This window comes from Ixodes scapularis, unplaced genomic scaffold (genome assembly GCF_016920785.2).
Source record: "Ixodes scapularis isolate PalLabHiFi unplaced genomic scaffold, ASM1692078v2 PGA_scaffold1__304_contigs__length_218370807, whole genome shotgun sequence".
Classification (NCBI taxonomy): Eukaryota; Metazoa; Arthropoda; class Arachnida; order Ixodida; family Ixodidae; genus Ixodes; species Ixodes scapularis.
In genome coordinates, this window is record NW_024609846.1 from 106493392 (window position 1) to 106521081 (window position 27690).

General features: G+C 45.9%; 1 protein-coding gene across 2 annotated transcripts in view; it reads left to right on the forward strand.

The window, feature by feature from the left end:
• LOC121836126 overlaps window positions 1–27690 on the forward strand; it is a 151738-nt gene that overhangs the window by 117445 nt on the left and 6603 nt on the right. Inside the window, exon 2 of one of the 2 annotated variants that reach the window (XM_042290884.1) lies at window positions 27336–27428. In XM_042290884.1, coding sequence (XP_042146818.1) covers window positions 27336–27428 — 93 coding nt within the window. Of the gene's footprint in view, window positions 1–27334; window positions 27429–27690 lie in introns of those variants that run through there. The other variant, XR_006077789.1, reaches the window with a different exon arrangement.

The window sequence follows — 27690 nt, forward strand, 5'->3', positions numbered from 1 at the left end:
GACAGACTCCCGAGGAGAAGACCGAATGCTTGGAACCTTAATAAGTGCAGATGTGGTCACCGGCCACCTCTGCACTTATAGCTTCATATGTAGGCTATATAAGGCTCTGGAGCAGTCAACGGGACTGTGATTCAGGTGTTCAGTGCGTCATGGTGTTTTGTATTGGTGTTCGTTTCTAATGTGTAGTTGTGGGATGTATATGGTAGTGCCTTCAAATGCCAGAGTGACCCCATTTATAACAAAAAAATTATGTAGCCGGTTTTTAAGACACAAATGGCATCTTGAGGGGGAAGGAATTATATTTTTGGTTATGTAAAATCTTTTCTGATTAATATTTATGATATATTTTGAATACCTTACGCGCGTATTTCGAATGTGGACACAATATTACAAAATGGATACAAAATTAATATTCATATTCAATATATTTCAACTTTGTTTCAAGCAGAGTGTCGAACCGGAACCGAACCGCAACTGAACCGAACCGAAATCTATGCCGCCATCTTGGAACTGAACCGGAACAATATGTAATGGTAACCGGTTCGAAACATTTAACGGTAATTTGTTTTATTACAAAATGAGCATTTGAGAAGTGAAAGGATGCAGCTGTGTTTCAATGTAGTGATCAAATTGTCAGATTTCGATTTGCAACGTATGAGAAATTGTAGGTTTTCGTGGCGCGTATGTATTTTGGCACTACGATTAATCATCTGTCGCGTGGTCACGTGACGTGACGGTGCCAAGACATGCTGTCAAATAATGTCACGTCACGTGGCCCCGTTACGTAGCTGCGTGACTCACCGCGTCAGGTCGACTTAAACTGAGAACGTCACTAGTAGCGTTGTTGACTGCTTGACGTCACATGCCATCACGACTACTCCTCGCGAGTCACGTGACACCATGAGGTACTAGGTTGTCGTGAGCCCGAGTCGAGTGCTCGGGTTCTTGACAATTAGCGACGCCAAACATTCGTGTTGGCTCGTGTTCAATCAAATATGAGAATAGCCGAACTCTAACAATGTCTAAAGCTCTACCCATGCTGTAATCTTTGCCAACCGCATCGGATGACTGTGGTGAACACTGACGGTATACTATAATTAGTGTTAGATCACGTGGCCGCTTGTTCTAATATCGAGTTGAAAAGAAACAACTCTTTCTTTCCTTCATTTTTTCGGCATCCGCCATTGAGGGGAGAGGAAACCTAATGAGTGATTTCGCAAGTTATCTACGTCAGGGACCAGCTCTTAGCGGTATTCACTGTAAGTACAAAAATTGTTGCTGATTTTCGGGGATAACGTCAGGGACACCCAGACATGTTTTCGTTGCAGCTGTACTGTCTCAGAAAGTTGTCCCCGAGAATAGAAGCATTGAAATGGCTAAATATGGCTTATTAATGAGACGATAAACATAACTACAAGTGTGTTCAGCAGGGATACCTGAAAAAAAAAAAAAAAAAAAAGATTCTAGTGGCCTCAGTGGGACAGCCGAACGCAGGCAGCCGCTTGAATTCCCGCAGTTTTCTTTAAACTTCACAGTTCTTTGGGGCAAAATAAAGAAATTGGAGAATCACTGTTAATAAATGACACGAATATAATTCTCGAATTGGCACCCCCAAACGGAGGAGGGAGTCACTCAGAATTAAAAAGGATTCTCTGGAGGAGCATCGTAGAAAAAAAAAAAAAAGGGGGGGGGGGGTTTAAAAACATACTTTGGTGCCAAGGTTCCTCTGCTTCACATCTTCGGCACAGACCAGACAGCGTGATCCTGCAAAACTACTTCTTTCGCAAAATCAGACCTGCCAACAAGCGCGTTTTCGTGGTGTCAGACGTTCGCGCCGTTACTCACGACGCTGCACCAAGCAAGAATAATTTCTGTTTCTGAATACATGGGTTGCACTAGTGCCACTAAATACGCTACGCTTCAGAGTAACGGCACTTGGTCATATTGTGTCTTAAAATCATGGTTGCCAGTTATCTGAAGCTCTATCTGAAATCACAGGAAACACTTTTCCGTCCTCCGCAAATGTTTAAACAGTTCGTGACAGAGCAAAGCAATATTACACGAGCAACACCAAATCTACTGCTGAGGAAGTCGCACTTTTGAATCAGGACGATCGGCAGTTGCGTCTGCTCTGCACAAGCCCTAAAATGGCGGCGCACACAACAATATCGGGGAACGGAGTGCCGATACTCTAAGCGCCGCTAATTTAGTGGTTCTATGTTGCACTGAGGGAGAACCATCTGCAGAGTGCATTTTGCACCACCTGATTAGATTTTCTAAGCAAAAAAACAACAACAAAAAAACCGCATCTTCACGTGGTGAATGATGTTGATTGGGGCGAAACTCTGGTGGTGCTTGTCTGCGTAGACGCTGAGCCGCAGCCATGCAGAGCCTTTCGTTTGTTTTCATCCATGTCACGCTGCGGTCAAATGCTCAAATGCGTATATAACCACGTTCCATACCACACATTCTCTTTCTGACATGGATGAAAACGAACGAAAGGCTCGGCATGCTGCGGCTCACCGTCTACGCAGACAAGCACCACCAGAGCTTCGCCCCAATCAACATCATTCTAGAGTGCCTTCATACACACACGCGCTTTTGCTTGAGTGGTGACATCTCAGCCATTTTGCCGCCCAATCATTTTTGTATGCATTTTGAAGTGCGCGCAATCCGGTGTCACTCAGCTCGAGCGCGTAGCTTTGGCTAAGGCATAGACGCCATTTTACCGCCCAAGTCACGCACCAAGTGCGCGAGAGTGTTACGCGCTGGCACATTCAGGGCAACAATGGATGTCTTCACCCTGAGACAGACAGACATGTAGGCACCCTACATCATTCACCACGTGGAGATGCGGTTCTCTTTTTTTTGCCCTACACGAGCACGGGAGCACGTGCTCACGTGCTCGTGAGCACGTGAGCTCACGAGCAGGAGCACGTGCACCCGACGGCGGACGGACATACGGACATGGCTAGCCCCTAAAGGGGTATCCACACGAAGGAGAAATCCGCTCCTTTCCTCCGCGGAGCGCGCATCACGTGAGACATACGTCATCCCTTTTTGACGCCTCGAGGCGTCGTTCTCCCGTTCTCCTCCGTGGCGGAGGCGCGGAGGCTTCGTGCTGTTAGCACGAAAGCTCCGCAGGTGCACGCGGCGGAGCCGGGGACGGAGTTTCCCGGGTTGTTGACGTCACGACATCCGTCCGCGGAGTTCTCCTTCGTGTGGATACCCCTTAAGGAGCTTCGCCCCTAAAAGAATTTATTTATTTATTTATTTATTTATATATTCTACCCTCAGGGCCGAAGCATTACAGAGGGGGTGGGCTATGGAAGTACAAAAGCGCTGAAGATGGTTATTCCGGCACAGATCATGAATAGTAACTTGTTAGTGCTTCTTTAAAGAGAAGAAAATCGCCAATGGACGGAATGGGCAAGGGAAGGCCGTTCCATTCACGAGATGTTTTTGGGATAAAAGATTTGAAAAAGGAATTTGAGATGGAAGGGGGTATACCAACTTTGCAGCAGTGATCGAGGTGAGATGATACGTAGATGGGGGCACTGATTAGTTGCTCTTTCAAGAGTGAATTGGCATAGTAAATTTTATGAAATAAACAGAGACGGGAGATAGTGCGACGAGTGGAAAGAAGGGGCAGTGAGAGACTAGCTTTCATGGATGTGACGCTTGATGTACGATGGTAGTTTGATAATATAAAACGTGCTGACCGGTTTTGGATGGCTTCAAGCGCTGATATGAGGCTTTCTGCACCGGGATCCCAGACCGAGCATGCGTATTCAAGTTTTGGTCGCACCAGTGTTTTATAAAGTAGTAAATTTAATGATGATGGAGCTAGAGAAAAGTTACGTCTTAAATATCCGAGCATGCGGTTACTGTTATTAACAATATATTTGGTGTGAGTTTTCCATGATAGGTCAGAAGAGATATAAACACCTAGATATTTGTAAGTTGATACGTTTTCAAGGAGGTTATTTGATAGGAAGCAGTTAGGACAGAGTGCTGCTTTGCGGGAAATCCTCATTGTCTTACATTTCATAATGTTTAGTTTCATGTGCCAAGCATCACACCAGGAAGAAATTGCATTTAAATCAGATTGAATTATGTGTACGTCAGAGTCATTAGTAATTTCACCTTAAACAACGCAATCATCCACAAATACGCTTATGGAGGAGGAAATGCTAGAAGGTAGGTCATTTATATATATTAAGAATAAGAGCGAGCATAGGACAGAACCCTGTGGTACACCGGACTCAACGAAGGACGATGACGAGATTTTGTTATTGACAGTTACAAATTGTGATCTGTTAGTGAGGGAACACTCTCACCAAGATAAGATATATGGATCAATACTGAGTAGGCTAAGTTTGTATAGTAGTAGTTTATGCGTTACCTAATCGAAAACCTTTGCAAAGTTCAGAAAGATGCAGTCAGTTTGAGATCCACGGCCCAGAGCCGAGTGGAGGTTGTGGGTGAAATCCAAGAGCTGAGTATCGCTCGAGAAAGATTTGCGGAACCCATGTTGAAAAGGGCTAAAGAAGGAGGTGCACTCCAGGAAACGCGAGAGCTGTGAAGACATTTTTGCAGGGTACGCTAGAAAGAGATATCGGCCTGTAATTTAAAGGGGAGAAACGGTCACCAGCTTTGTGAATTGGAACAACCTTCCCTACTTTCCAGTCCTCATGTAAGACGTCATGATCAAGTGATTGTTGAAACAAAGATGACAAGATGATCATGGAGTACATTTTGGTATTTTTTTGAAATTTCGCGTTTATCTCGTCGACACCTGATGCCGGCGACAGCTTGAGCTTTTCAATAATTTTAACAATACCGGGTGGATCAAACACAACTGGTAACGTGGGCAAAAAATCAGAAGATGGTAGTATGGGATGGTTGGCACTTAAGAGAGCACTAAAGACACTGATGAAACATTCGTTGAAAGTCATAGCGCAATCTTCACCGGAAATCACTTCTCCGCTTGAATTTTTAAGTTGTATTAAATGTTTGTCGGCAGGGTTGACTAAGTTCCAAAACTGCTTTGGATTGTTAGTGATCATTGAAGGTAATTTTATGCTGAAGAAGTTATTTTTAGTTTCACCGACGGCCGATTTGTATACTTCAGCTGCCACATGGTACGCGGCCCAGCGATCAGGAGACATTGATGATTTAGCTGTTCGAAACAAGCGCTGATCGAAACAATGCAAGCATGCACTGTTCAGGACGACATGCTCGCGCCTTTAGCATCGGCTGCGTCTGGACTTAAAGAGGCCCTGCAAAGCGTTTCTGGCATTTTTTTTTTTTAATTTATATCGCGTTCGCTTGAACTAGTGAGTGGAACCCTAGCAACACATAAAACATAAATTAAAATAAGAAATTGGATGTATTTTGAACCTAATAGGTGAAAGACGTTCAGAATTTTGAGCATATTTTCTTTTGTTGATGACGTCCTTGGTCTGAACCAATAGAGAACTGAAACGACCAGGGCGTGCAACACCCATGCGCTATCTTCTTAAAAGTTGGAAATTAACATCCATTATGAAGATTTGAACGCCCCACCAATTTACGGATGTCCCAAGAGAACATTTGAGTGAGAGTCACGTGTTTCAAAGGATGTCGTCATTATCCGACACTTTAAGACCAATGTCGTCACTGAACGCTCGTGTTTGACACTGATAAGCACGCCTTTTAAAGCAGTATTTGGTTTTCTTCGTCCCTTCCCAGTGCCCTTTTAAGCTGAAACGAAGTATAGCAGAAGGGGATGTCCAAATTGTAAGGTTTTGCAGTATATATAGGAGCCTTGCTACGATATGCGGTAGCCGAATAAAATGCTAGAGTGCGCATGACTGATAAAAAACTGAGTTGTCAAATGAGGCCACAAAACATGTGCACGTAGAACCGAATATAACTTTAGCCTCCCGAGACAGTATTCTGCGAAGTTTCGAGATCCTGCGAGCCGATGTCCAAATGTGATTTAAATTAGAAATATACATTGTCTGTTCCTCGCGCTATATATGTGTAATTAAGAACATCATTGCACGTATCTCTATTAGAGAAATACGGACCACAACCAACCGTGTACTATACAGTTAGAAACCCGACGTTTCAAAACCGATGCGTTTTTTTCCATCAGGGGCGACAATTTTGACGTGGAGAGCAACAGCTTCTTTTCCATCTACGGTGTGTCGTTTGCTTCACTCAAGTTTTCTTTTTCAAGTGCCTTAGTCCGTTGACATACGCCGATGGTTAAGTGCCTGTCGACCTATTGAAACGTTGGGCTTCTAACTGTTTAGGACTTGGTTGATGAAGGTCTGTACTTCTAAATATTTTGACCCAACCAGACGGAGTTGCGTCAAACGTGTTTACGCTTAAAACATGCGTCTCTATATATTTCTTTTTGCAGTAAGTTGTCCGGTATAAGATTATTTAGAAGAATACCATTTATTATCTTTATTTCTGCACACTTCGGGTATTTCCCTTTAGATCTATAATGTGATCATACGTTCCTTTGTGGCAGACGCCGCGAATGGGTGTTTCACACTGCCAAACAGCGAACATAAAAACACGTTTCCGCAGACTCAACAGATGGCGACTTTGTGAGTATCGTCCTCCCGTGTCGGTGTCAAGCGGTTATGTGAGCTTCATACAGTCAAATTTATTAATGACAATAAAAAATGGAAGACGTTTGCAACACTCCGTAACGCAGAATCAGAGCGTAGCTCTTGAGGAGGAGGAGGGAAGGGTACTGAAGGGGTTATACCCCCTCCTTCACCTCCTTACCTCATCATCCCTGTTGCTCCTCCTCTTCCCCCTCCTCCCCTCATCCTTCAAGCTCCTCCCCACCTCTTCTCCTTCTCCCTCCCCTCTCCCTCCTCCTCCCCTCTTCTCCTTGTCCCCGTCTCGCTCCTCCTCTTTCTCCTCCTCCCTCCTCCTTCTGCCCGCGCGGTGCATTATGGGACATTTCTCATAATGCACCGCGCAGTCACGCCGACGCCGACGGCGCTCAAGCCGGAAACGGGCGCCTAAGAGCTGCGCTCTAAAAATAATTTATTACTGTCTGAAAATGTGACAACATAGAGGGATGATCACCCTTAAGAGATACATCATAAGTAAATGAACCACCGAATTATACAAAATACGCTCTGCAAATTTCTTCCGGCGTTTTTATCCTCGATAGGCACGTCTGTAAGTGATTTGGGGGAACCTTCAACAATTTCTTTTTAAGCTGCTTTAAATAACGTATCTGCTCCTGACGCACATTCAACTTCTCAAACATATAGAAGTCTGTTGCCTTTATTACGTGATGAACAACAATTTTATGTGTCTGTTTGCTGTACGAAAACAAAGTACACAGAGCCGCGTGGCGGAACTATGATGATTGCGCACGTAGACCGTCAGAAAGTGACAAAGTAAGTAGCTGCAATGTCAAGTAGAGTACAAAATACTACTTTGTTCTATTAAAAAAAAAAAGCAAGGCTTTTTTTTTTTATCTAATTAACATCCTGTCAAGAACAAACCTTAAACATCAAGCTATGTCGAATAGTTCACTTCTGTACGCGCTATTTTAGGACAAATCCAATTTGAGTACGAACGTCACTCTTTTGGATGAAGAAAGAATAAAACAATTAAAACAGGGACAACACAACCACATCTTTCAACTAGCAACAGACGACTAAACTTTCAAACAGCGAGCAGCCGACTATACCCAGTAGGAGTAGGGAAAGAAGGGGGAGAGAAGGAAAGGAAAGAAAAGAAACACGAAGTGCAAGTCAGGGTGGTAGGGTTATCTCGGATTTTAAAAATTCAACCTCAGTTTTCGTCAACAGGAGGGAAGGGTTAGACACGTTGTTTTTTAGTTTAAAAATTCAACCTCAGTTTTCGTCAACAGGAGGGAAGGGTTAGACACGTTGTTTTTTAGCAAAAAACAACGTGTCTAACCCTTCCCTCCTGTTGACGAAAACTGAGGTTGAATTTTTAAAATCCGAGATAACCCTACCACCCTGACTTGCACTTCGTGTTTCTTTTCTTTCCTTTCCTTCTCTCCCCCTTCTTTCCCTACTCCTACTGGGTATAGTCGGCTGCTCGCTGTTTGAAAGTTTAGTCGTCTGTTGCTAGTTGAAAGATGTGGTTGTGTTGTTCCTGTTTTAATTGTTTTATTCTTTCTTCATCCATGACCAAAACTAACACGCTCTTCTCCCAAGCGTCACTCGTTTCTGCATGATTATTCGTCTACATAACGCTGCTGAGTGTAAACAATATCGGTCAGGAAAGCAAGCGTTGTGATTGCCGCTCAGTGTTTCGATAAAAGGTAGACCGAAGGGGCTTGTCCTACAGTTTTCTTGACACTTTGAAAATAATTTTGCTTTTAGCTCAGTAGCGTCGTCATCATACATATTGTGAAACGTATTTTGTAAACTAGGTTTCAGGATATTCGCGACTCCAGCAAACCGGACACCACCAAGCGGGAAAACCACGAACCATCCGGACAAGGACGCTCCGCGCCCCTCCGCGTCTCTGGTGGCTTTCGCGGACACGTGGGGTGGGGGACGCTTCTCGCAAAGTTAGCTGTCACGGCATTATGATCTATCGCGCCTCCAATATTTATATTATACCACCGTCGAAGCCATCAGCAATATACGTCTACATTGCTCAGGTTAACCAGCCACAAAAAAAAAAACTAATTTTCTCCGTTCAGGATTCGAAGTCAAGTGCAATGCAGAAAGGTTCTGCGTGAATCTCCGATGAAGACTCTCTTCAGTTTGTCCGCATTCGTCTCCGTGCTACTGGCTAGAACCATTTGGCCAGCTAAGTTCCAGTAGTATCTCTCTGTCTGTCAAATATTTTTCAGCAGTTCACCTAATAGCCAGTCAACTAAGCTCATATTTCAACCCGAAGAATATTCTAGTATCGCTTTAGTGGGACCCCCATAGTACGTAATATAATACATAACCCGCTAATTAAAATGGCTTCTCGATTGCTACTAAAACCAGAATTGAAATAAGAGTATCAGCTGCGTAGTGGGGCGCCAGCGGGTTAAGATACTCCTTGGCTCAAAAAGCGCTTGCTTAATTTTCGTATTTTTCCTGCAGCCTGTGTTGTTGACCGCACAAAAGCTCGATTTCGTGGACAGAAAAGTCGCATGGTCGAGGCATGCGAGTTAGCTAAAAATTGCTCTCGGTGGAACAATTCTGTAGTCATCGCCGCTTTCCTTAGATGATCAAAACTGATTAAAATCTATTACCGTTACTCCGGAGCCCAAAGTTTCGGTTTTGAACGAAATCTCCGAAACGAAAGTTTGACATGAAAATAACAAAAAACACAGGGAAAACAAAACTATGCTTTGCAAGTTTAGGTGCACCGGCTACACAACCGTCTCAGTTCAAATCAGCCCGGCCGAGCCGACGCGCCCTGGACTAAGCCGCCATGTTTGTTTGGTGGTGGCGCCCCCTATAGGTCGCTGGAGTCGCGAATATATGGCGAGGACGTGCCCATTTCATGATTTTAAGTACTGCAATTAATTACTCAGTTCAAGAGCTCGAGAGGTTTAGATTTTTAATACTACGACGCAACGTTGTACAAATTACAGGTATTTCAGGCGACCTAACAGACTAAACACCTTTGGGTTCACGTACAATATATGCGACCGAGATAAAAAAAGGAAGAAAAAAACAGGTTGAGTCATGCAAAATAATCTACACTTCGGTTCGTGGCCGATGTTATTAGCCGAAGGGCCAATCAAATAGCTCAAAAAGCGCAACGTCATGGCGTGCTCTCTGCGCTTGATAGGACTATCCGGCATAGGAGCACGCACAGAGAGACGGCGAATACAGGTTGGTCCTATTAACTGCAGAGGGCACGCCATGACGTTGTGCCTTTTTCGCTGTTTGATTGGCCCTTCGGCTCATAACATCGGCCGTGCTCGAACCTAAGCCGAAACGAAGTATAGCTTTTATGTAACTGTTTCATCGAAATTAAATAACGAAATGTATTTTTGGTATTTGAAAATAAAAGTGGATTATAATTATAAAAAGGTATATAGTTACTCGCTTCAATATTGAAGTAGTGACTATAGCCCAAAAAAGAACGCGGAAACTTTGTATTCTTTTTAGCGGTTCTAACCTGTTTGAACCGGTTCGAACCGTTATTTTTTGCTCCCCAGAACTGAACCGGTACTGAACCGAAAGCCGTGAACCCGAGCCGAAACCGAACCGATAAAAATTTCGGTTCGGCAGTCTGGTTTCAAGTACGGTATCTTTTTGCTAAAGGTAAAGTTCCACGACGACCGCCGTGTTGTTCCAACAGGGGAGTGCAAAATTGCGCCGATTTCAAAGTCAAGCTTTTGATGAACTAATCGTTCATGTACATTTATTGTTTTGTAAAGCTGGCGCTGAATCTCTACAAGATGCTATAAAAAATATCAGGAGCTCTTTGGGATCCACGTACGAAGTTTGTTCACAAAAAAGGCGAAGGTTATTTCAACGAGCAGCTGGTATTCCTAGAATTGGGGCTCGAAGCTATAATTTTTGATATCCTTGCGTGTCACAAGATGTGTTTACGTTTAATTAACATTCTTCAGACTCACTCAGCGCGAAGGTACGGGAGTTGTCGAGTCGCCAGGCAACAAGACAGTCAGAAAGTGACCATGGCGAAGCTTCTAGGAGCAGAAACCCTCGTCTTCCTTGTAATATTGATGAATCTGAATCCTTCTGTCTTCACAATGTTGATCAACATGGGGGAATGTAGCCAGAGTACGTATAATCGTCGAACTGCCTCGTTATTTCTTTGTTTTGTTACATTTTAGTGGAATATTAGGAAGCAGACTTGTACACGTTACTGAAATATAGTAAGGAATTACATTTACAATTACTCAAGGATAAATTGTAATTTATTACTATTACAATTACCCTCCCATGAAAGTAACTGACCGTTACCCCAAAAAGTAATCCGTTACTTTCGTGGCGTTACTTTTAACATTATTGTCCTCGAGTAAGAAACAAAGGGAAGAGGGTTATTCCAGTTCTTATTCTTGCCACCAGTTACATTTAATGACCTTGAGTATTTTGAACAACAGCTGACTCTCGAATCTCTCGACAGTCATTTTGCATTATCTCTTACTCAATATGTCGACTGCTACGCTGAACACCATTTGAGCTGAGGCACTGGATGGGAGTGCCTTATTGTTCCTCACGAATGCTTCATGCTCTGCATTGAGCTTTTTCAGCGAAGCAAGGGAAGTACTATTTACCTCGAGTGTAGAGCAAAGCTTCGTCGTTGCAGCCGTTGCCTGCTATTCGAGAGATTTAGTAGATCCTTCCGATACCTCCGATACCCGCTATAACGGTACCCGATAACGATAATGCATACGCAAAGACGGCGGCGAAGTATCGGATATCGTTATCGGAGTCATCGGACCGATCTACTAAAATTCTCCATAATCTAAATCGCGAAGCTGTAGAAGTCATCAATAGCAAAACATAGTTGTAACAGTAAGGTGATAAATAATAAATAAGGTTTTGCTCGATATTCTTCTTCCATTGGTTCTGAGCAGTTCGAGCCTCACTTGAGACGTTGGTGAATAAAAAAAGGTTTCCAGTATATAAATATAAGTAATAAAAGAAAAAGAAGGACACTCATAACAACAATTAATTAGAACTTCGTTTAAAACAAGGAAATGTAAACACACGTTTGCCGTGTGTACTTTTCTTGGTGCCGTTCAAAAACGCACGGAGCACGATCCGACTGCAGTTTACTCCGGTGTTCTACAGATAGACGTCCACTGATGCCGCGGGCAGCAAAGTGTAGAATACTAAGTAAGCCGCGCTATGGCCCCACTCACGAATTTCACTCTCTCCTCCAAGCCCAGAATATCAAGTCTACGTCAGCCACCATTATGTTTTATTTGTAAAAACATCTGCTTGAGATAAGATGCGTCCTGCTGGGGCAAAACAGGAAGAAGAAGAAAGCAAGACTATTACCATTTTCTAAATGCTCGCAAAAAGCTGACTCACAGCAAAGTTAGGGTAGACGGAGCGTTGTCTCCTGTTGTGACATTATGAAAATGGTCGTAGTCACTATATTCGAGAAGGACATTGTTAATTCTTTTCAGTGCACTTACCGCCTCGAGCTTCTCGAAGAGGCGCACAATCACTTGGTGTCCTCCTCCCCCGCCTTCGAACGCAAAGAAAAAACAAAGGGACTAAAAAAAGCGAATATAACTTGCCCCCCCCCCCTTTTTTTTTGTGTTCATTTGTATTTTTTGGCATTGACCCTAACATTTACATGTCAGGGTCTAAAAAAACGATAGATTCAGGGGCTTGGTGTTGCAAAAAAAGGCTTTGCGGAACTGAAGAGTGCCAAGCCTCCTCTTGCGCTGGTCGATTCGCGTGACTGTGTCACTGCGCTTGACTTTACAAAAAATGAAAAAAAAAAACAAAAAACTTTATTTAGAATTGGGGGGGGGGGGGGGCGGGGGGGGGGGTTTGGTTCTGATAAAAAAAATGTAACGGATTACAAGGAACCCGTTACGCCAAAAATGTAAGGGAATCACTTTAAAATTACTCTAGAAAATATGTAATTATTCCGTTTCAAAATTGCTAATAAATGTAAGGGATTACAAGTAATTTCGTTACTTGTAACGGATTACGTACAAGTCTGTTAGGAAGTATTCTTTTTCTTTTTTTTTTTTTGCCTATCGCACACCTCTAGGAACTTTCAGAATTTAATATTGGTAATTTATGTATGTATGTATGCATGAGAAACGTTTATTGGGCAAACGTACAACTGGCAGTTACTCTAAGGTAGGGCCAGAGGGGGCAGGGATGTTGGGCTATCGGGGTAGAATCTAATTATATGTCAGGGAGACTGCGAGAAGAAAAATCATTCTGGGCAGTGTCCTCACCTACTTAGAGAAGACCGGCCTTGGTGATTTACAGCAATGGCTTACCTAATTTATAATTATTTCTTCGGATATTTTTCATGGTTATAGCGCTTTCGCAGAGCGAACCGGAAGTGGAGGGAAAGCCTCGCTTTCGTCAAGCGAATGCTGCGCAGCAGTTGGTCACGTGATAGCTTGAGCGGCGGTAGCTGTGTTTAGGCCCGTACAGCTTCGAAGAAAAGGCCTGCACCTTTCCCTCGTAAACGTCACCACTCGTGGATCCTCGCAGCACCGCCTAGCTCGTGTCTACATCGCCGCCAGCCCATCTCGCAGCGTCTCGCAAAGAGCGCGACGCTGGCGTCTGCCTCTTGCAGCGACTCTCATCGAGTTGCAGCGTGTTTGCCGCTTGAGGCGGGTTTGGGATCCACTAGCGATGACGTCATGCGCAGGCCTTGTGCGCACCATCTAGTATAGCTGTCGCACCACTTATCCGAGTCCGCCATTCTTTGGACACGCATTCTGAACATATGTTGAACACGAGTGTTGCGTCAGGATTCGGCGTGAGCTCGGCCCAGCTTCTATCAAGACCGGGAGCTGCGTCATCATTCGGTGACGACTCGGATCAAATAACACACTACGTGTCCAGAAAATGGCGACGGCCAATGTTGCTTCTCGATGTTTTGAAAAGTGTCAGTTCGCGCAGGAGAGCAAGCTTCGCGATAAGACTGAAACGGAGCGGAAGCTCACTGGGACCGCAGGGTATGTCAACGACACAGCTACATTGTCTGTTCTGTTAAAAAGCATCTAATATTTTTAGTGTTTCACCCCTCTCTCTCTCTCTCCTCAAAGAGACAACCGTAGCGTCCCTTCTAAACGTATACGGGGTTGAATGTTCTATCTTCCGTTCCGCAGCGTTTTTTAAAATCGAGACCTGTTTGAATCGATTCCTGAACAAAAAGAACCTGGACATCGAATCCCGCTCTTCTGTTGCGAGAAAGGCACGGCTCCCAAAGGAGAGTGCGTTTCCGGTGAGCCATGTTTGGTACTGTGTTGACATAAGGAAGGCATCCGCCTTTTTGGGAGACACAAAACTACAGCAGTCCAATCCGTCCCCAAATCAATCAGGAAGCATCTCTAAAACGTACACACACACATACAAAAATTTAGCAGTCTCGTGCGAATTCAGAGTACAGTCAAGGCGATTATTGCGATAATAGGGAGTTTTAGTGGACCGTGTTTCCCCCTCCGCTACACCGCTCCGCTACCCGGAGCTCTACAACCAAGGCCATCGGCACGCAGACGCAGTGGCGATTTCTTCGTAGCGGAGGGCTAGCGGAGGGGGAAACAAGGTCTACTAAAACTCCCTAATGTATTGAACGGCCCCAGACACACTCCCCATACATGATACAAAAGACACGATGTTGGCTGCAGATGACAGAATTCTCTGCGGACAAGCCTAGAGCGTGTTTAGCAGATTACCTAAGTCATTTGATTTTATTTCCGTCACTTCTGGTGTACCCCAGGGCTCGGTGTTGGGGCCGCTTTTATTTTTAATATTTATCAATAATATTTTTGGAGACGTTTTTTCTAGTATACGCCTGTACGCTGACGATTGTATAATTTATCGAGCAGTAAGTTTTTTTAACGATTGTATCACTCTGCAGGCCGACCTTGACCGCATAGCAAACTGGTGTAGCACTTGGGGAATGAATTTGAACGTTAGCAAATGTCACTTTATCCGAGTAACTAAAAAGCGTAACCCTATCACCAACATGTACCAGATTAACGACATTCCCATCAACATGTCACTACAAGTAAAATATTTAGGCGTTTACTTTTCCCATGATTTGTCATGGCGCTTTCACATTGAGTATATGACTGCCAAAGCTAATGGGATGTTAGGCTTCATCATACGTAATTTCAAAAATGCTTCTCAAAAGGTCAAAAACACTCTGTATCTCACAAATATCCGACCCATTCTAGAGTACGCTTCAGAAGTTTGCGAACCCCACCAGCAGTACCTTATAAATAATATAGAACTGATACAAAACAGGCCGCCAGATTTGTCCTTAATGCATAATCGCGTGGTCAAAGTGTAACTGCCATGAAACGTGAACTTGACTGGCAGCCTCTACTGAATCGTCGTAAATGCTTCCGCCTGAAACTCCTTCACAGCACATATTACGATCAGTGTGGAATCGACAAAACGCAATATTTACTTCCACCTCACTTCATCTCTCGGCGCCTGGATCATAGCAGAAAAATTAGGCCTTTTACCAGCAAAACAGACATTTACAAATACTCATTTTTTCCTTGCACAATACTCAACCGGAACCAGTCACCTGAAGACAGTGTCCCAAGAAACGTAAGCTCTCAATTTTATCACGCAATGTCAGAATCTTAAAACTTGTTATTCCTACAAACTTCAGCTTTGTTAGTATATATTCGCGAGTGCAGTCTCTATACTCCGTTTTACCTTATGTTGTACCGCAGCGAAGGCTAGAAGCGTGAGCTCATAGCGTTGGCAGCTGCCCTTGGTGCACGAGAGCTTGTGCCGCCGAGGTGTGCCATAGAACAAGGAGCTCGCGCTTGTAGCCTTTCCTGCGGTACAACACAAGGTGAAACAGAGTATAGCTTTACGCTGGTTTGAGTTTTCGTCTGTTTTTATGTTCATGTTAATTGCTCCGGGTAAGTCACCGTTTGAGTTTTGACTGTTTAAGCAATTAAGTGTTCTTTGGCGTCATGTTCATTTTGTATTTGCCCCTCTTCTACTATAATGCCCTCACGGGCGCTGTGAGGCTATTTCAATAAAAAAAAATGCATACATGTCCGCAGACGGTGTTTTGCATGATGTATGAACAGGATGACGTGTCCCGGGTCTGAACTATATTTATTAATCGATTTGTGCCTTTGCACGTGTACACCATAACTCGGTTTTCAAACACATGGTAGAGAGCGTGCGCAAAAATCAGATCTGCGCCAGCTGTCTACGAATGCGCAGTGCCAAAAGCAGCGCCACCGCAGCGGAGTTAAGTGTATCTATCTAATTTTCTACAGACGAGCGCCATGTCGCGACGAAGGAGCGAATGAGAGGTCATGTTCTGACGGACATGCTTACCTGCCATATCAGCACGAGCTGTAAAAAATAATGTTTCCTCTGTCCAACAGGGTAGGGTAAAGAAATCAGCAGAAACTATGGGACGCGGCCCGATGGCAGGTACGGGAAAATATTCGCACAGTCGAGTGGAGATAAATCTTCTGGTTTGCGATAGCCTTTGTTGTAAAACAAGCGTGAAATGCTTTCTTACCGCCGCGGCCTCAGCTGCACTGGATGACACAAAAGCGTATATAGTTTGATGCAACATAAACCGCAGCAGGGCGTCCGTCCAGAAATTGGTTGATAAATGTTAAATAAATGTTAAGAAAGAAAAATAAACACTGACTAGGTGGCGCAAGTCGCCGCCCGACTCAAAGGGTTGCGGGCTTCTGACTCCGATTCCCACAGAACCTGTTCCCGGATGAACATGACACTGCAATATTCGCTCTCGGCAAAAGGGTTTATTTACTCACTTATTGCCTACTGGGTTTCTGGATCGGGGAACGGTCGTCAGCGAGGCCGGGGCAAAGTCCGCTGCCATGCATCTTCTCCAAGTCCATACGGTAGTCGTCCACACCGCGTCATAGGGACGTTGTCGTCCAGGGTCGCCGTCCAGTCCGTTTGTCGAGTCAGCCTTTCGACGTAGCGCCCGCACTGCCCCGCGCCAGCGTCCGTCTCCCCGTCGAAACCCGCGCCAGCGTCCTCGTCTCCTGTCACCGCTGCACGCTGTCCGCCACCCAATAGAGCCGCCGTCCGAGAGAGAGACCTCTTTGTCCTCCGTCTTTTTATCAAGCATTGGGTTCTTTGTTCCGAAAGCCAGTCGCGTGACGTCAGTTGGCTAGGGGAGCGGTGTAGCCGTATGTTTTGGTACGCGAGGCCTTGGCCGCTCCCCCCGAAACATGACGTATCTCGGAGGCATGGTGCGTTAAGCTTCTGCCGGAATTTGAGGCCCGAAGAGTCGGCGCGGGCGAGGGTAGCCAGAACTCCACACGGTTCAGCCGCATTTATCCATTCGTCCATCCATTTATCCATCCGTCGTTCAGGAGAAGGACGTCTGGACATCACCCAGTACAAGCACACTATTTTCGCTAACGTCACAGAAAGGGAGGAGCACCTGCAAAGCGTCTCTTTGTCTTTCATGACTGGGGTCCACAAAAACAAAGCTCCGCATAATATCCAAATGCAAGGATGACGGGAAGCGCACTTCAAGTTCGACCAGGTTGGGATTTCGCCGAACCTTTAACACCAAGTTCGATAGGAGTTTGACTGAAGTTGGGCTATCTGCGCACGAGTAGAAATTCATAAAGAGCTATCGCTGCCTGGCGAAGAAAGGGTGCCATATTTGTGGGGTATATTGTTTTCAATAAAAGCCTACTCAATCAATGACACGCTTATATATATATATATATATATATGATTTTATATTGTGCTGTGAGCAGGCTCATTGCTAGCGCCACCTGCCGACGTCTTGCTGTTTGTTCACAAAGCCAAGCCTAACCCAACCAGGGGACACTGGACCACGCTCCCGCCAGGCCATGTTGCCACCATAACCGCTGTATGAGTTAGCTTTCATGATTAAACCCTTTAGTTAACGTTTAACCCTGTCATTCATTCGTACCCTCACATTTGGCGCAGTCGACATGTCAAGGAGCCCGCATACCACTTTCCCGCCCGCACCGCCTGCCTGAAGAGCGAGTCCCATCGTTTGTTTCGCCCGCTTGCCCGCCCGCCCGCCATGCCTCTTGTCAATTGGGCCGAAGCCACACCAAGCGACCTCGCCGGTTTTACGGCAGAATACCTCCGCGACGAGTTGTCTCGTCGCAAACTTGACGTCGCCGGATCCAAGGAGGAGATCATTTACCGCCTCCTGGACGACATCGCCCGAAACCCCCCGCCACCGCCATCGACCCTGCCTCTTCCAGACTCGGCGGCCTCCGCACAAGGCACGCGAGAGTCGTCGCCTCTCCCGACTCTCGACCCGGCGCAGTCCGCGCAGCTACTGACAAGCTTGCTGGAGCAGTTTCTGACCGTGTCTCAAGGTGCACCAGCCCCTGTGCAGGTGACTACACTGCCGGACTCGTCCGCGTTGCTACCAACTTTTAGCGGCGATGGAGGTATTTCGGCCCGCCACTGGATCGAGGAGCTGGAGCGCACTCAAGGACTGGCTTCGTGGGAGCCCTCGACACTCCTCGTAGCCGCTGTCTGGAAGCTTCAAGGCCCAGCCGCTAACTGGAAAGCTGTTTCTGGACGCCAGTGCCTAACTTTAGACAGCTTTAAATCCGTCTTCCAGACTCAGGTCGGGGATCACCTCACGCCTCTGCAGTGGAAGCACAATGTCACCGCCCTGGTGCAGTCGCCTGGAGAGAGCCTCGTCAACTATTCCCTAGCAAAACTGAAACTCATCTCGAAATGCCCCGTCTTACTGACTGATGCTCAACGCAGAGTATGCTGTTCAAGGCATCAATGACGAACATCTAGCGCCATCCATCACACCGCAGTGCCCTGCTACGGTCACTGCATGCGTGGACAATGCAACACGACTCAACAAGACCTTAAGCCATTCTCTTCTAAGATTAAACCGCACGGAGGCTGCAAGTGCAAGGCCACCAGTTGCCAAATCACATACAACGCCTTCCTCTACTCAACCTACAAGTAGAGCTGACCGTGTGTCTGCCGTACCACAGCGCATACTGTCTCTTTCAGAAGGGTAACAAGAGGCACGATACCTTGCCATCACATTAAACATGGAGCTCCCGCCTATCGCACCGGTCAAGGCTTGAGCAAGGCTGTGTTCTATAATTTCCGGCAGCTGGGTCACCTCTCCGCCAAGTGCACCGCTGCAAGGACCCCAGGCAATCAACAGCCAGCCAGCTTCAAGACCAAGGCCCCTGCCATGTCCTGCCTCCAGAACTCTGAGCCACTTGATGGCTCAATGGTCCAGTGTGTGGTAGTCCAAGCCGACGTCCCAACAATTGGCAAGGTGGACGCTTTTTCTGACAGTGGGTCTAAGTTGACAATACTGTCGCAAGGACTTATCAAAACCTTGAGCTTGCTACCATGGACAAAGCCACCCATTGCCGTCGTTGGTGGCAGCACAGTTGTACCAGCTGGTACTCTGTGCACCCGCATCTCCGTCGGTCCCATCTCCGCCGTGGTTGAGGTGATGGTACTTGCGCTCAACCCCCTGCCTCTGATCCTCGGAAAGGACTGGTTTGAAGCAGCACATGCAGAACTTGTTGTGAGGCCGCCTAATCCAACTGAGATTCGCCACCCCAGCTCGGGTGTCGTCTTGTTGTGCCAGGAGAAGGTATTGCCAAAGATGACAAACGCTGTCCTTCTCCACACCCTGACTTGTTCCCCGTTTGCACCGACAATCCCTTCGACAGGGGGTCTCCAACTTGAGCCTCTCTCAGATAACAACCAGCCCTTCTGGCTGGCTCTGGCATGCCATGAAGGATCGCCTCAGCCAGAGCGTGATTCTCCCAAGACATCTAGCGCAAACTGTTTCAAGAGCAACAAGACAAATTCCATTCTAAGCGACGCTTAAATTGGCACACAGCTACAGCCAGAAGAGTCTACTGTGGTTCAAAATGTTCTGCAGCAGCACATTGCTCTCTTCGCTAGAGATGACAACGAATTGGGAATCTATGAAGGGGCACTGCACGCCATTGACCTCGTTCCAGACGCTGCACCTTACAGTCGGCAACCGTATCGGTATGCTGCTGATGACCGACAGTTAATTGAGCAGCACACTGAAGAGCTCCCGAGAAAGGGCATCATTGTGCCTTCTTCCGGCCCTTGGGGGTTTCCCCCGTGGTCTTTGTTTCTCGTGGAAGCAAGAAACGACTGCGTGTGAACTACATTCCACTTAACAAGCAGACAGTCAGTGTCGCTCAGCCGCTTCCCCGTTCCGACATTATGGACGACATAGCAGGTTGCTCGCTGTTCGCCTGCCTCGACCTGACGCTTGCCTACTAGCAAATACAACTGCGCCCGGAAGACGAGCTCAAGACGTCTTTGATTACGCATCGTGGCACGTTCCAGCAGACGAGAATGCCATTTGGACGCAACGATGCCCCTGCCACATTTCAAAATAGCCATGCAAGCAGTCTTCGAGCAGCTTCGACCCCGACACCCCAAGTGTGGAGTTCGAGTGTATCTAAACGATGTCCTGCTCTTTGTCACCAATTTTCACGAGTTCATCGACTTAAGTCCTTGCACTGCTACACACAAGGGGATTTAAAGTTTCGCTAACTAAGTGCCGGTTCGCTGTACCATCATTGACGTTCCTAGGCTAGGTCCTCTCTAAGGAAGGGAAACGACCCAACCCAGCAAAAGTGGAAGCCATCGGGAAGATATCCTCACCGACAACTGCTAAGCCTCCCTGTCCTGGTTGCAGACTTCAAACTTTTACTGACGTTTTATCTCCGAGTTCTCCAAGGTTTCGGCTCCTCTCCAGACCATCATCAGGACTCCCTGCTTGTTAATCTTCACTTAAGTATATCCGTGCTTGTTAATCTTCATTTAAAACTCTCCGCCAAGCGTTTACCTCTGCTCCTGTTCTTGGGCATTCGGATCCTTCAGCGCTGACTACGGTGACCACGGATACATCAGCTGTGGCACTTGGTGTTGTCCTTTCACGACTCCAGGATGGCAACGAGGTAGTCATTGAGTACGCTAGCAGAGCTTTGTCAGCCACCGAAAAGAACTTACACAGCAACATTAGGGAATGCTTGGCTGTTCATTGGGCTATCTCCCAGAAGTTCCGCCACTACCTCCTTAACCGGAAGTTTTGCTTACTGACCGATAATTCATCAGTCGCCTGTCTGAAGGCAAATTTCAAGCCGTCGCGTCGCTTTACGGGAATGCTCATGGACCTTGTGGAGTTTTATATCACTGCGCAACGCAAACCAGGCAAACAAGATATTTTCGCAGACATGCTGTCACGTCTTGCTTGTGCCACTGTGGAGCCCGTGGTGACCTTGCGCCAACTTCAGCAAGAAGACGAGTGCCTTGCCCTACACCAGAGACTACTGGCCGATGATGAAGCAAAGCAAGACTTTCTCGTCATAGATGACATCCTGTACCTTCGCACACATCCAAACGTGAACACAATTGTTGTGCCCCACAAGTTGCGTCAGTCTGTGCTTGAGCTGACTCACGATAACAGCGGCCACATGAATGCAAAGCGCACACTGAAGAAACTGCAGGACCGCTGTTGGTGACCACTAATGGCCTCAACGATGACCCAGTATGTTGACGGATGCCAAACATGCCAGGACAACAACCGCCCTACCACACGCAACGTTGAAAGGATGGGCTTCATGCCAGAAACCGAAGTACCCTTCAGCACTATTGCACTGGACCACGTTACAATGCCTCTAAGCGATGGTGGCAAGAACATTCGTTAAATACTTTGCCACGTGTTTCATTGTGCCAGGTGCCGTCTCAACAAATTGCACCAAAGAAACGATTGAACACTTTTACTTCGGAAATTGGAAACAGCGCGCAAAAAGACGAAGACGACGAGAGAAGAGCACAGGACAAGCGCTGTACCCGCGCTTGTCCTGTGCTCTTCTCTCGTCGTCTTCGTCTTTTTGCGCGCTGTTTCCAATTTCCGAAGTCATGAACCAACTCGCTTGCATCGCTACCTTAATACAGAACACTTTTACACCGTCTTCTACCACTACGGTGTGCCCGATGACTGCCTGTCTGACCCCGGTCGTACGTTTTTTTGACTCCTGCGAATTCACACGATTTTTGGCTCTTGACGGTATTCAGCTTACCGCGCAGCAAGCAATGGGTTCGTCGAGAGAAGTAACGCAACGCTCGTCTCGGTGCTGAGAAAGATGTGCAATGCAGAGCCGTCACGTTGCGAAGAGAAACTAAGGCCGCAGCCTTCGCTCAGCCGTCAATGCAACTTTACAGTTGTCTTATTTTGGGTTGATGCACGGATATGTGCCCAAACTACCCATGGAGAAGTTCCGGCGCCTTGGAACCACCACCCTTGAAGCAAGACTTCTAGACCTTTCAGAACGCCGCAGCGAAGCGCAACAGAATTCCGAGCAAGCTCAGCAACAACGGAAGCGTCGCTATGACAAGAGCCATCGCCATGTCACCTTTCAAGCGGGCCAGTATGTATGGCTTCGCGACAAGCCGGGCATTGTTCGGCCCCTGAGTTTCGGAGTGCAGAGCATGGCAACATCGCTCCATCTCCCCTTTAGTGAGGCTGGTTTGCTGAGGGGCAACGAGAGAGTTGCGCCATGGGACCTTCTGCCAATTTCTTGTGACTGGTCACTGTCTAAGTACACAAAGAGAGCTATTTCTCCACTCGTTCTTCAGCAGGCGTTTGCCGATTTCAAACATAAATACGAGGACTACTCACATTTTTACACTGATGGATTGAAAACATTAACTTTTGGGGGGTGTGCAGTTTATTCCATTACCTTTAGCAATGTTCGACAACTCCACACTCTTGCAAATATTTTTACTGCCGAATTGTATGGTGTTTTAATGGCTGTGGAGTACTTATTAGAGAACAATGTCATGAAAGCAATTCTGTTTGTCGACTCCCAAAGCGTTCTTCTGGCCGTTTCGTCTTTAGCAGACAGCAAGAACCTTCTCGTGCAATGTTTTCGGGTACGGCTAAAACGAGCACTTCAACTAAGACGCCAGATCAAATTCTGCTGGGTCCCAAGCCACCTGGGTATTTCTGGCAATGAAAAAGCAGACTTGCTTGCTGCCTCTGCAAAAGAATACCCAAAACTGCCTCTTTGCCTGCCACACCAAGACCTGAAACCGGTCATACAGAAATCGATTATGAAGTCATGGAAGTTGAATTGGGATTTGGTAAAAGAGAACAAGCTTCACAATATCAAGCCCCAACTGAAGGTATGGGAGAGTTCCTTCCATGAAGTCCGTCGGGTTGAGGTTCTCCTTTGCCACTTAAGAATTGGTCATACCCGTTTGACTCATTTGAACCTGCTCTGTGGTGATGATGTTAAACTTTGCAACAAGTGTGGGAAAGATATGACTGTTTTGCACATCCTGTGGCATTGCAAAGTTTTAAACCAAGAGCGCCGAAAATGTTTTCCAGAACTTTTTCAAAATCACCTCCCCTTTCATCCATATTTTCTGCTTGGCGATCAACCATTGGTACCATTCGATTGAGTTTTAAATTTCCTTCATAACACTGGCCTTTTACGCCAGCTGTAACGTGCAGTTCTTTTAGAATACACCTCTAAGCCCTTTGGGAAAGCCTTTGTTTGGCGCAATATAGCCTAAGTTGCTCTTGCGCCATAAAACCCCACATCATCATCATCGTATATAACTTCGACGTCAAGAACCAATCACAGATGGCACTACAAAACTTGCCCCAACCTACTAGGAGCCTTACTCCAGTCACCTATGAGATCCGCCGTATAACTAATCCAGCCGATAATTCATCAAGAGACGAGAGAGTTGCGCAGTAGCGCCAGCTCAAGGTATTCCGTCCTCCGTGCGTAGACACTACCCTTCTTGCCTACCTGCGACCCGGACCGACAGCCAGTGCTGAAGCAGAACCTGTAACAACTGGACCGACAGCCATTGCCGAAGTAGAACCTGTAACAACCGGACCAATAGCTGCAGTGTCAATACAGAACTTACAACCCCCGGTCCAAGCTCGAGGCCCCAACGAGCTCGACGCCTGCCAAACTACTTGATATATTACGACCTTTCTGAATAAAGGCTTCGTGACCAAAGGGCCTTGGTCCTATTAAGAGGGAGTCGGGTGTGAGCAGGCACATTACTAGCGCCACCTGCCAACGTCTTGCTGTTTGTTCACAAAGCCAAGCCAGGCCCAACAAGGGAACACTGGACGACGCTGCCGCCAGGCCTTGTTGCCACCGTAACCGCCGTATGAGTTCGCCTTCATTACTAAGCCCCTTTAGGTAACATTGAACCCTGTCTCTGTCATCCGTATCCTCAAATTGCGAACACTGAAAATGATTCTCTGAAATTTAAAACAAACTATTCTGACCTGTTTTGTCCGATAATATTAAAAAATGTTGCGTTGAAGTCGGCCAATCACTGCTTCAAAACTCGATCTTCGTCACATTTCGCTAGAAGTCCCATGGTTCGGAGAACCAGTTAGGGCTCAAAATTATGCTTCATATATTTGTTCGACATGTGTTCGAGGTATAGTGCCTCTAGTCTTCCAGTCATGTTGGATGGAAAATCTCTTGTATCTATCTCGGTTCTTCCTAGAGATAATGCTTGTCTTAAGGTAGTTTTGTTTATAGACAATCCTTTTGATGTACAGCGTACTCCTCCCCCCCCCCCCCCCCCTCAAAAATTAGCTTAAAAAAACAACTATACATCGCCAAACGTTCATTCTCCGCACGAACGTAGCGCTAAAGGTGCGAACCATGTGAAAAAGATTTTTAACTAACCGTTATATGATTCGAAAGTTATAAACGAATTCAGCTCGGTTACGTCACGTAGCGGTGGGGGCGCGTCAGGCGCACTTCCGGTCTGGGGCTTCTGGGCGGAAGTCACCATGCGGCACGTGCGTTTCTGTGTTGTTTTGGAAGACAAAAACCTGCCTTCTCGTTAAAACGCCGCGACTCAGGCTGTACCTGAAGAGTCGGGAAAGGTTTAAACATAAATTTTTACGTGGTTTCTGCCTGCTCGGTTCGTCTAAGAACGTGGATAGGTGCCGTGAAAAGGGAAAACCAGACGCTGTAGGACAACGACTGTTTGTGGGAAGCACTTTGGGTTGAATTCACGGATTTTTGCGGTCACCAAATTTATTTGTTTTGTTCCAACTTGAACGCGGAAAAACTGTCTAGTTGTCCGGACCACCCGAGAGCTACGTTCAGTACGTTTTCAATATCAGACGGCCGCCTGATCGTTCGAACTATCGTGTTTTTTTTTTAAACTTGTCTGCTTGTTGCCGTCTGGTCGTTCAAACGGCAACGGCTCGTGGACCAAACGTGGACCCAGTAATTGCTATAAGTAAGTGCAGGTGCGAAAAGACTTATAAGTTGAAGGTTGTTTTGGGGTAAATAGGCTACGTGTAAACAGTAGATACAATTATATGTTGGTCATTGTAACCTGTTGCCTTCACCGACTTTTTATGCCCGATTCAGTTGGTCCGATTCTGCTTGTGATTTTCAATATCAACGTCCTGCATCGCAGCTACCGTCCATGCTTTGGCAGCCCGAGCGACGTCGCGACTGAAAATATAGCGACCAGAATATCATCATGGTTTTAGCATCCATTCCGCGGCGCTCACTCGAATGAATAGCGGCACGTAACAATTTACGCAAAGTTTTGCTGTGTAAGGAGCCTCGTTAATTTCGCTCAGGTCACTAAAGTGGTAAGACATTGCTAGGAAGACGTACAATCAATTCCGTCGCGAGAAACAGCACGGGGACATCACGCCGAAGCTGGCGACGTGACATTCCAATGGCTTTGTCGACGCGGGACGCGGCGCCATTCTTGACCACAGTCTATCGCGCATGCGCGGCGCCGGTGGCATGCCGCTAGGGGCGCTCCGGGTTGTTTGTAAACCTGAGCTGGTGTACGAAATATTTGCTGAAATTCGCAATGGAAAAATGAGGCCTATTTTTCGTAACTGGCGCCATTCAGCGTCGCGTATTATCCGATTAAATGTTTGAGAAAATTACGTATGACTTTTGAATAAAATAACAACGGTTAGCGCTGGAACTTTGGCATCTGGTTCCAACCACAAGCGCTACATTTTGGCGGAGAAGGACCGTTCAGTAATGCGCCAATTTTAATTTTTGTAATTTAATTTGTAATTTGTAATAATGTAATTTTTTTCTATATTCTAGTAGTGTCAATTGACTGTTTTTTTTTTTTATGTCAACTCCCTGCTGAAATCCCCAGCGGCGATTCAGGTTTCTTTGTTTCTTTGCTGGCTTGTGCAGTAAGTGTGAATTTTCAATGTATAATTGTGATCTGTAACCCACTTCTTCGCTGTAATGCTTGGCGCTGCAGAGTACGAATAAATAATAATAAATGAATAACTAATCAAAACGTCAAGTTGAACAAACAGTCTTGACATCCCTAACCTTCTATTCATCTGCACGTTGGGCATTGAGCGAAAGAAGGCTTGTGGTGTGCCCCAATCTTGCAACCCTGCTCAGTTCTTACGTTTTAGCAGACGCATATAATACTAATTTGTGAAACCGATAACAATAATTTAAAACTGAGTAAAGTGAAAAACAAAGCGTACACAATAAAAGAAAATAATGTTTTGTTTTAGCGTGATAAGCAGCGTTGCCCCAAAGAACGTAACCTGCTTTAAACGCACCGAAAAAACCTTCGTCTTAACGTATCGTGCTGCGGTTCACTACAGTGGTGCCCCTAGGTGGTACATATTGTCTATCGAAATTTGAAGGAATAACTTTACACGAGTAAAGCGAAATAGCGTAGGAATTATTTTTCTCTACCAACGGCGTCCCTCTGCAAACGACAAGTAAACATTTCGGTATAAATCTGCTTGGTTAGGTGACTATTAAAAGAGGCTGCAGGTCGTCGGGCTATTTAAACACAGTTGGTTAGAGTACCTGCACCATCTGCAAACGACACAATTCTGTTCTGCGCAATAACGTACAGATGGCGCCAGCAGTCCCCTCGTAACCTTTTAATGTACATTTGTCTCGCCGGAAGTAGACGATTTTTAAAGCACAAAACGGCGCGCGTCTGTTCTCTTTTAGTTTGCAGTGAGTGACTTTGTCATTGTTGCGAACAAGACATATTGAACCGATACACAGGCGAATAGACCAATTAGAAATAATATTATGTGGGTAAATTAAATATTACATAGCAAGATAATGCATTTGCTCGAATTAATGCTATTAACGACAGCTAAAGGCGAAGTAGAATATAAATTCGGGTCAGCGGGCTTTAAGGGTACGAAAATTGTTTTGGTGAATGTGGCCAATCAATGTCTCTATCCACTTTTTTTAGTATTAAAAGCGGGACAGCTGTGCACCGTATCAAATAAATATATTAATAAATAAATAACTCTAGCGACTAAACAAAAAATTACAAATGTCGCGCCACATAAAAAAACGATGTACCATCACGGATTTTGTGAATAAAGTGTTGCGAGGCTAACTCGGCCCATTAATGATACGGAAAGTTCACGTGTGGTCGCAGACAGTTTCAGAAACGCAGGGGTTATTATGGTCACGCGTATCGCTGTTTGTTCTTCTGTGTTCTTGTCAACGAACGCCGCAATCTAATATTGGCTGAAGAGAAACAAAGATACGCCATTCCTAGCGTTTCTTAAATCTTAAATCTTTTACTGATTATGTAACAACTTTGTGCTTTCAACTGCAGATGGACAAACATTTCCTGGTCGCAAGCAGAGACTGTCTGTTCGACGCGTTCACTGTGCGAGATTTCATTTCGTTTTGCAAGTACGGAAAGAACGTAAGATGGGACAACTTTTTTTTTCTTCATTTCTTTCGTACACATCTTCCGTTATAATTAGGTCATCAGAAAATCAGCGATAAGCATTTGTCGGTGACAAACGCTGATCTCTACTATAGGGGGCTGGATGGCGCATTGAGCAAACAGGTTTGAAGCCACCGGAAGTAAGCGGCTTGTCCCGGAAGTGAGCGCTTGACAGGCTCTTCAACTCTTCGAGTGCTGGTTCGAAAAGCGTTCAGGGCGCTGTTTTTTTTTGTTTTTT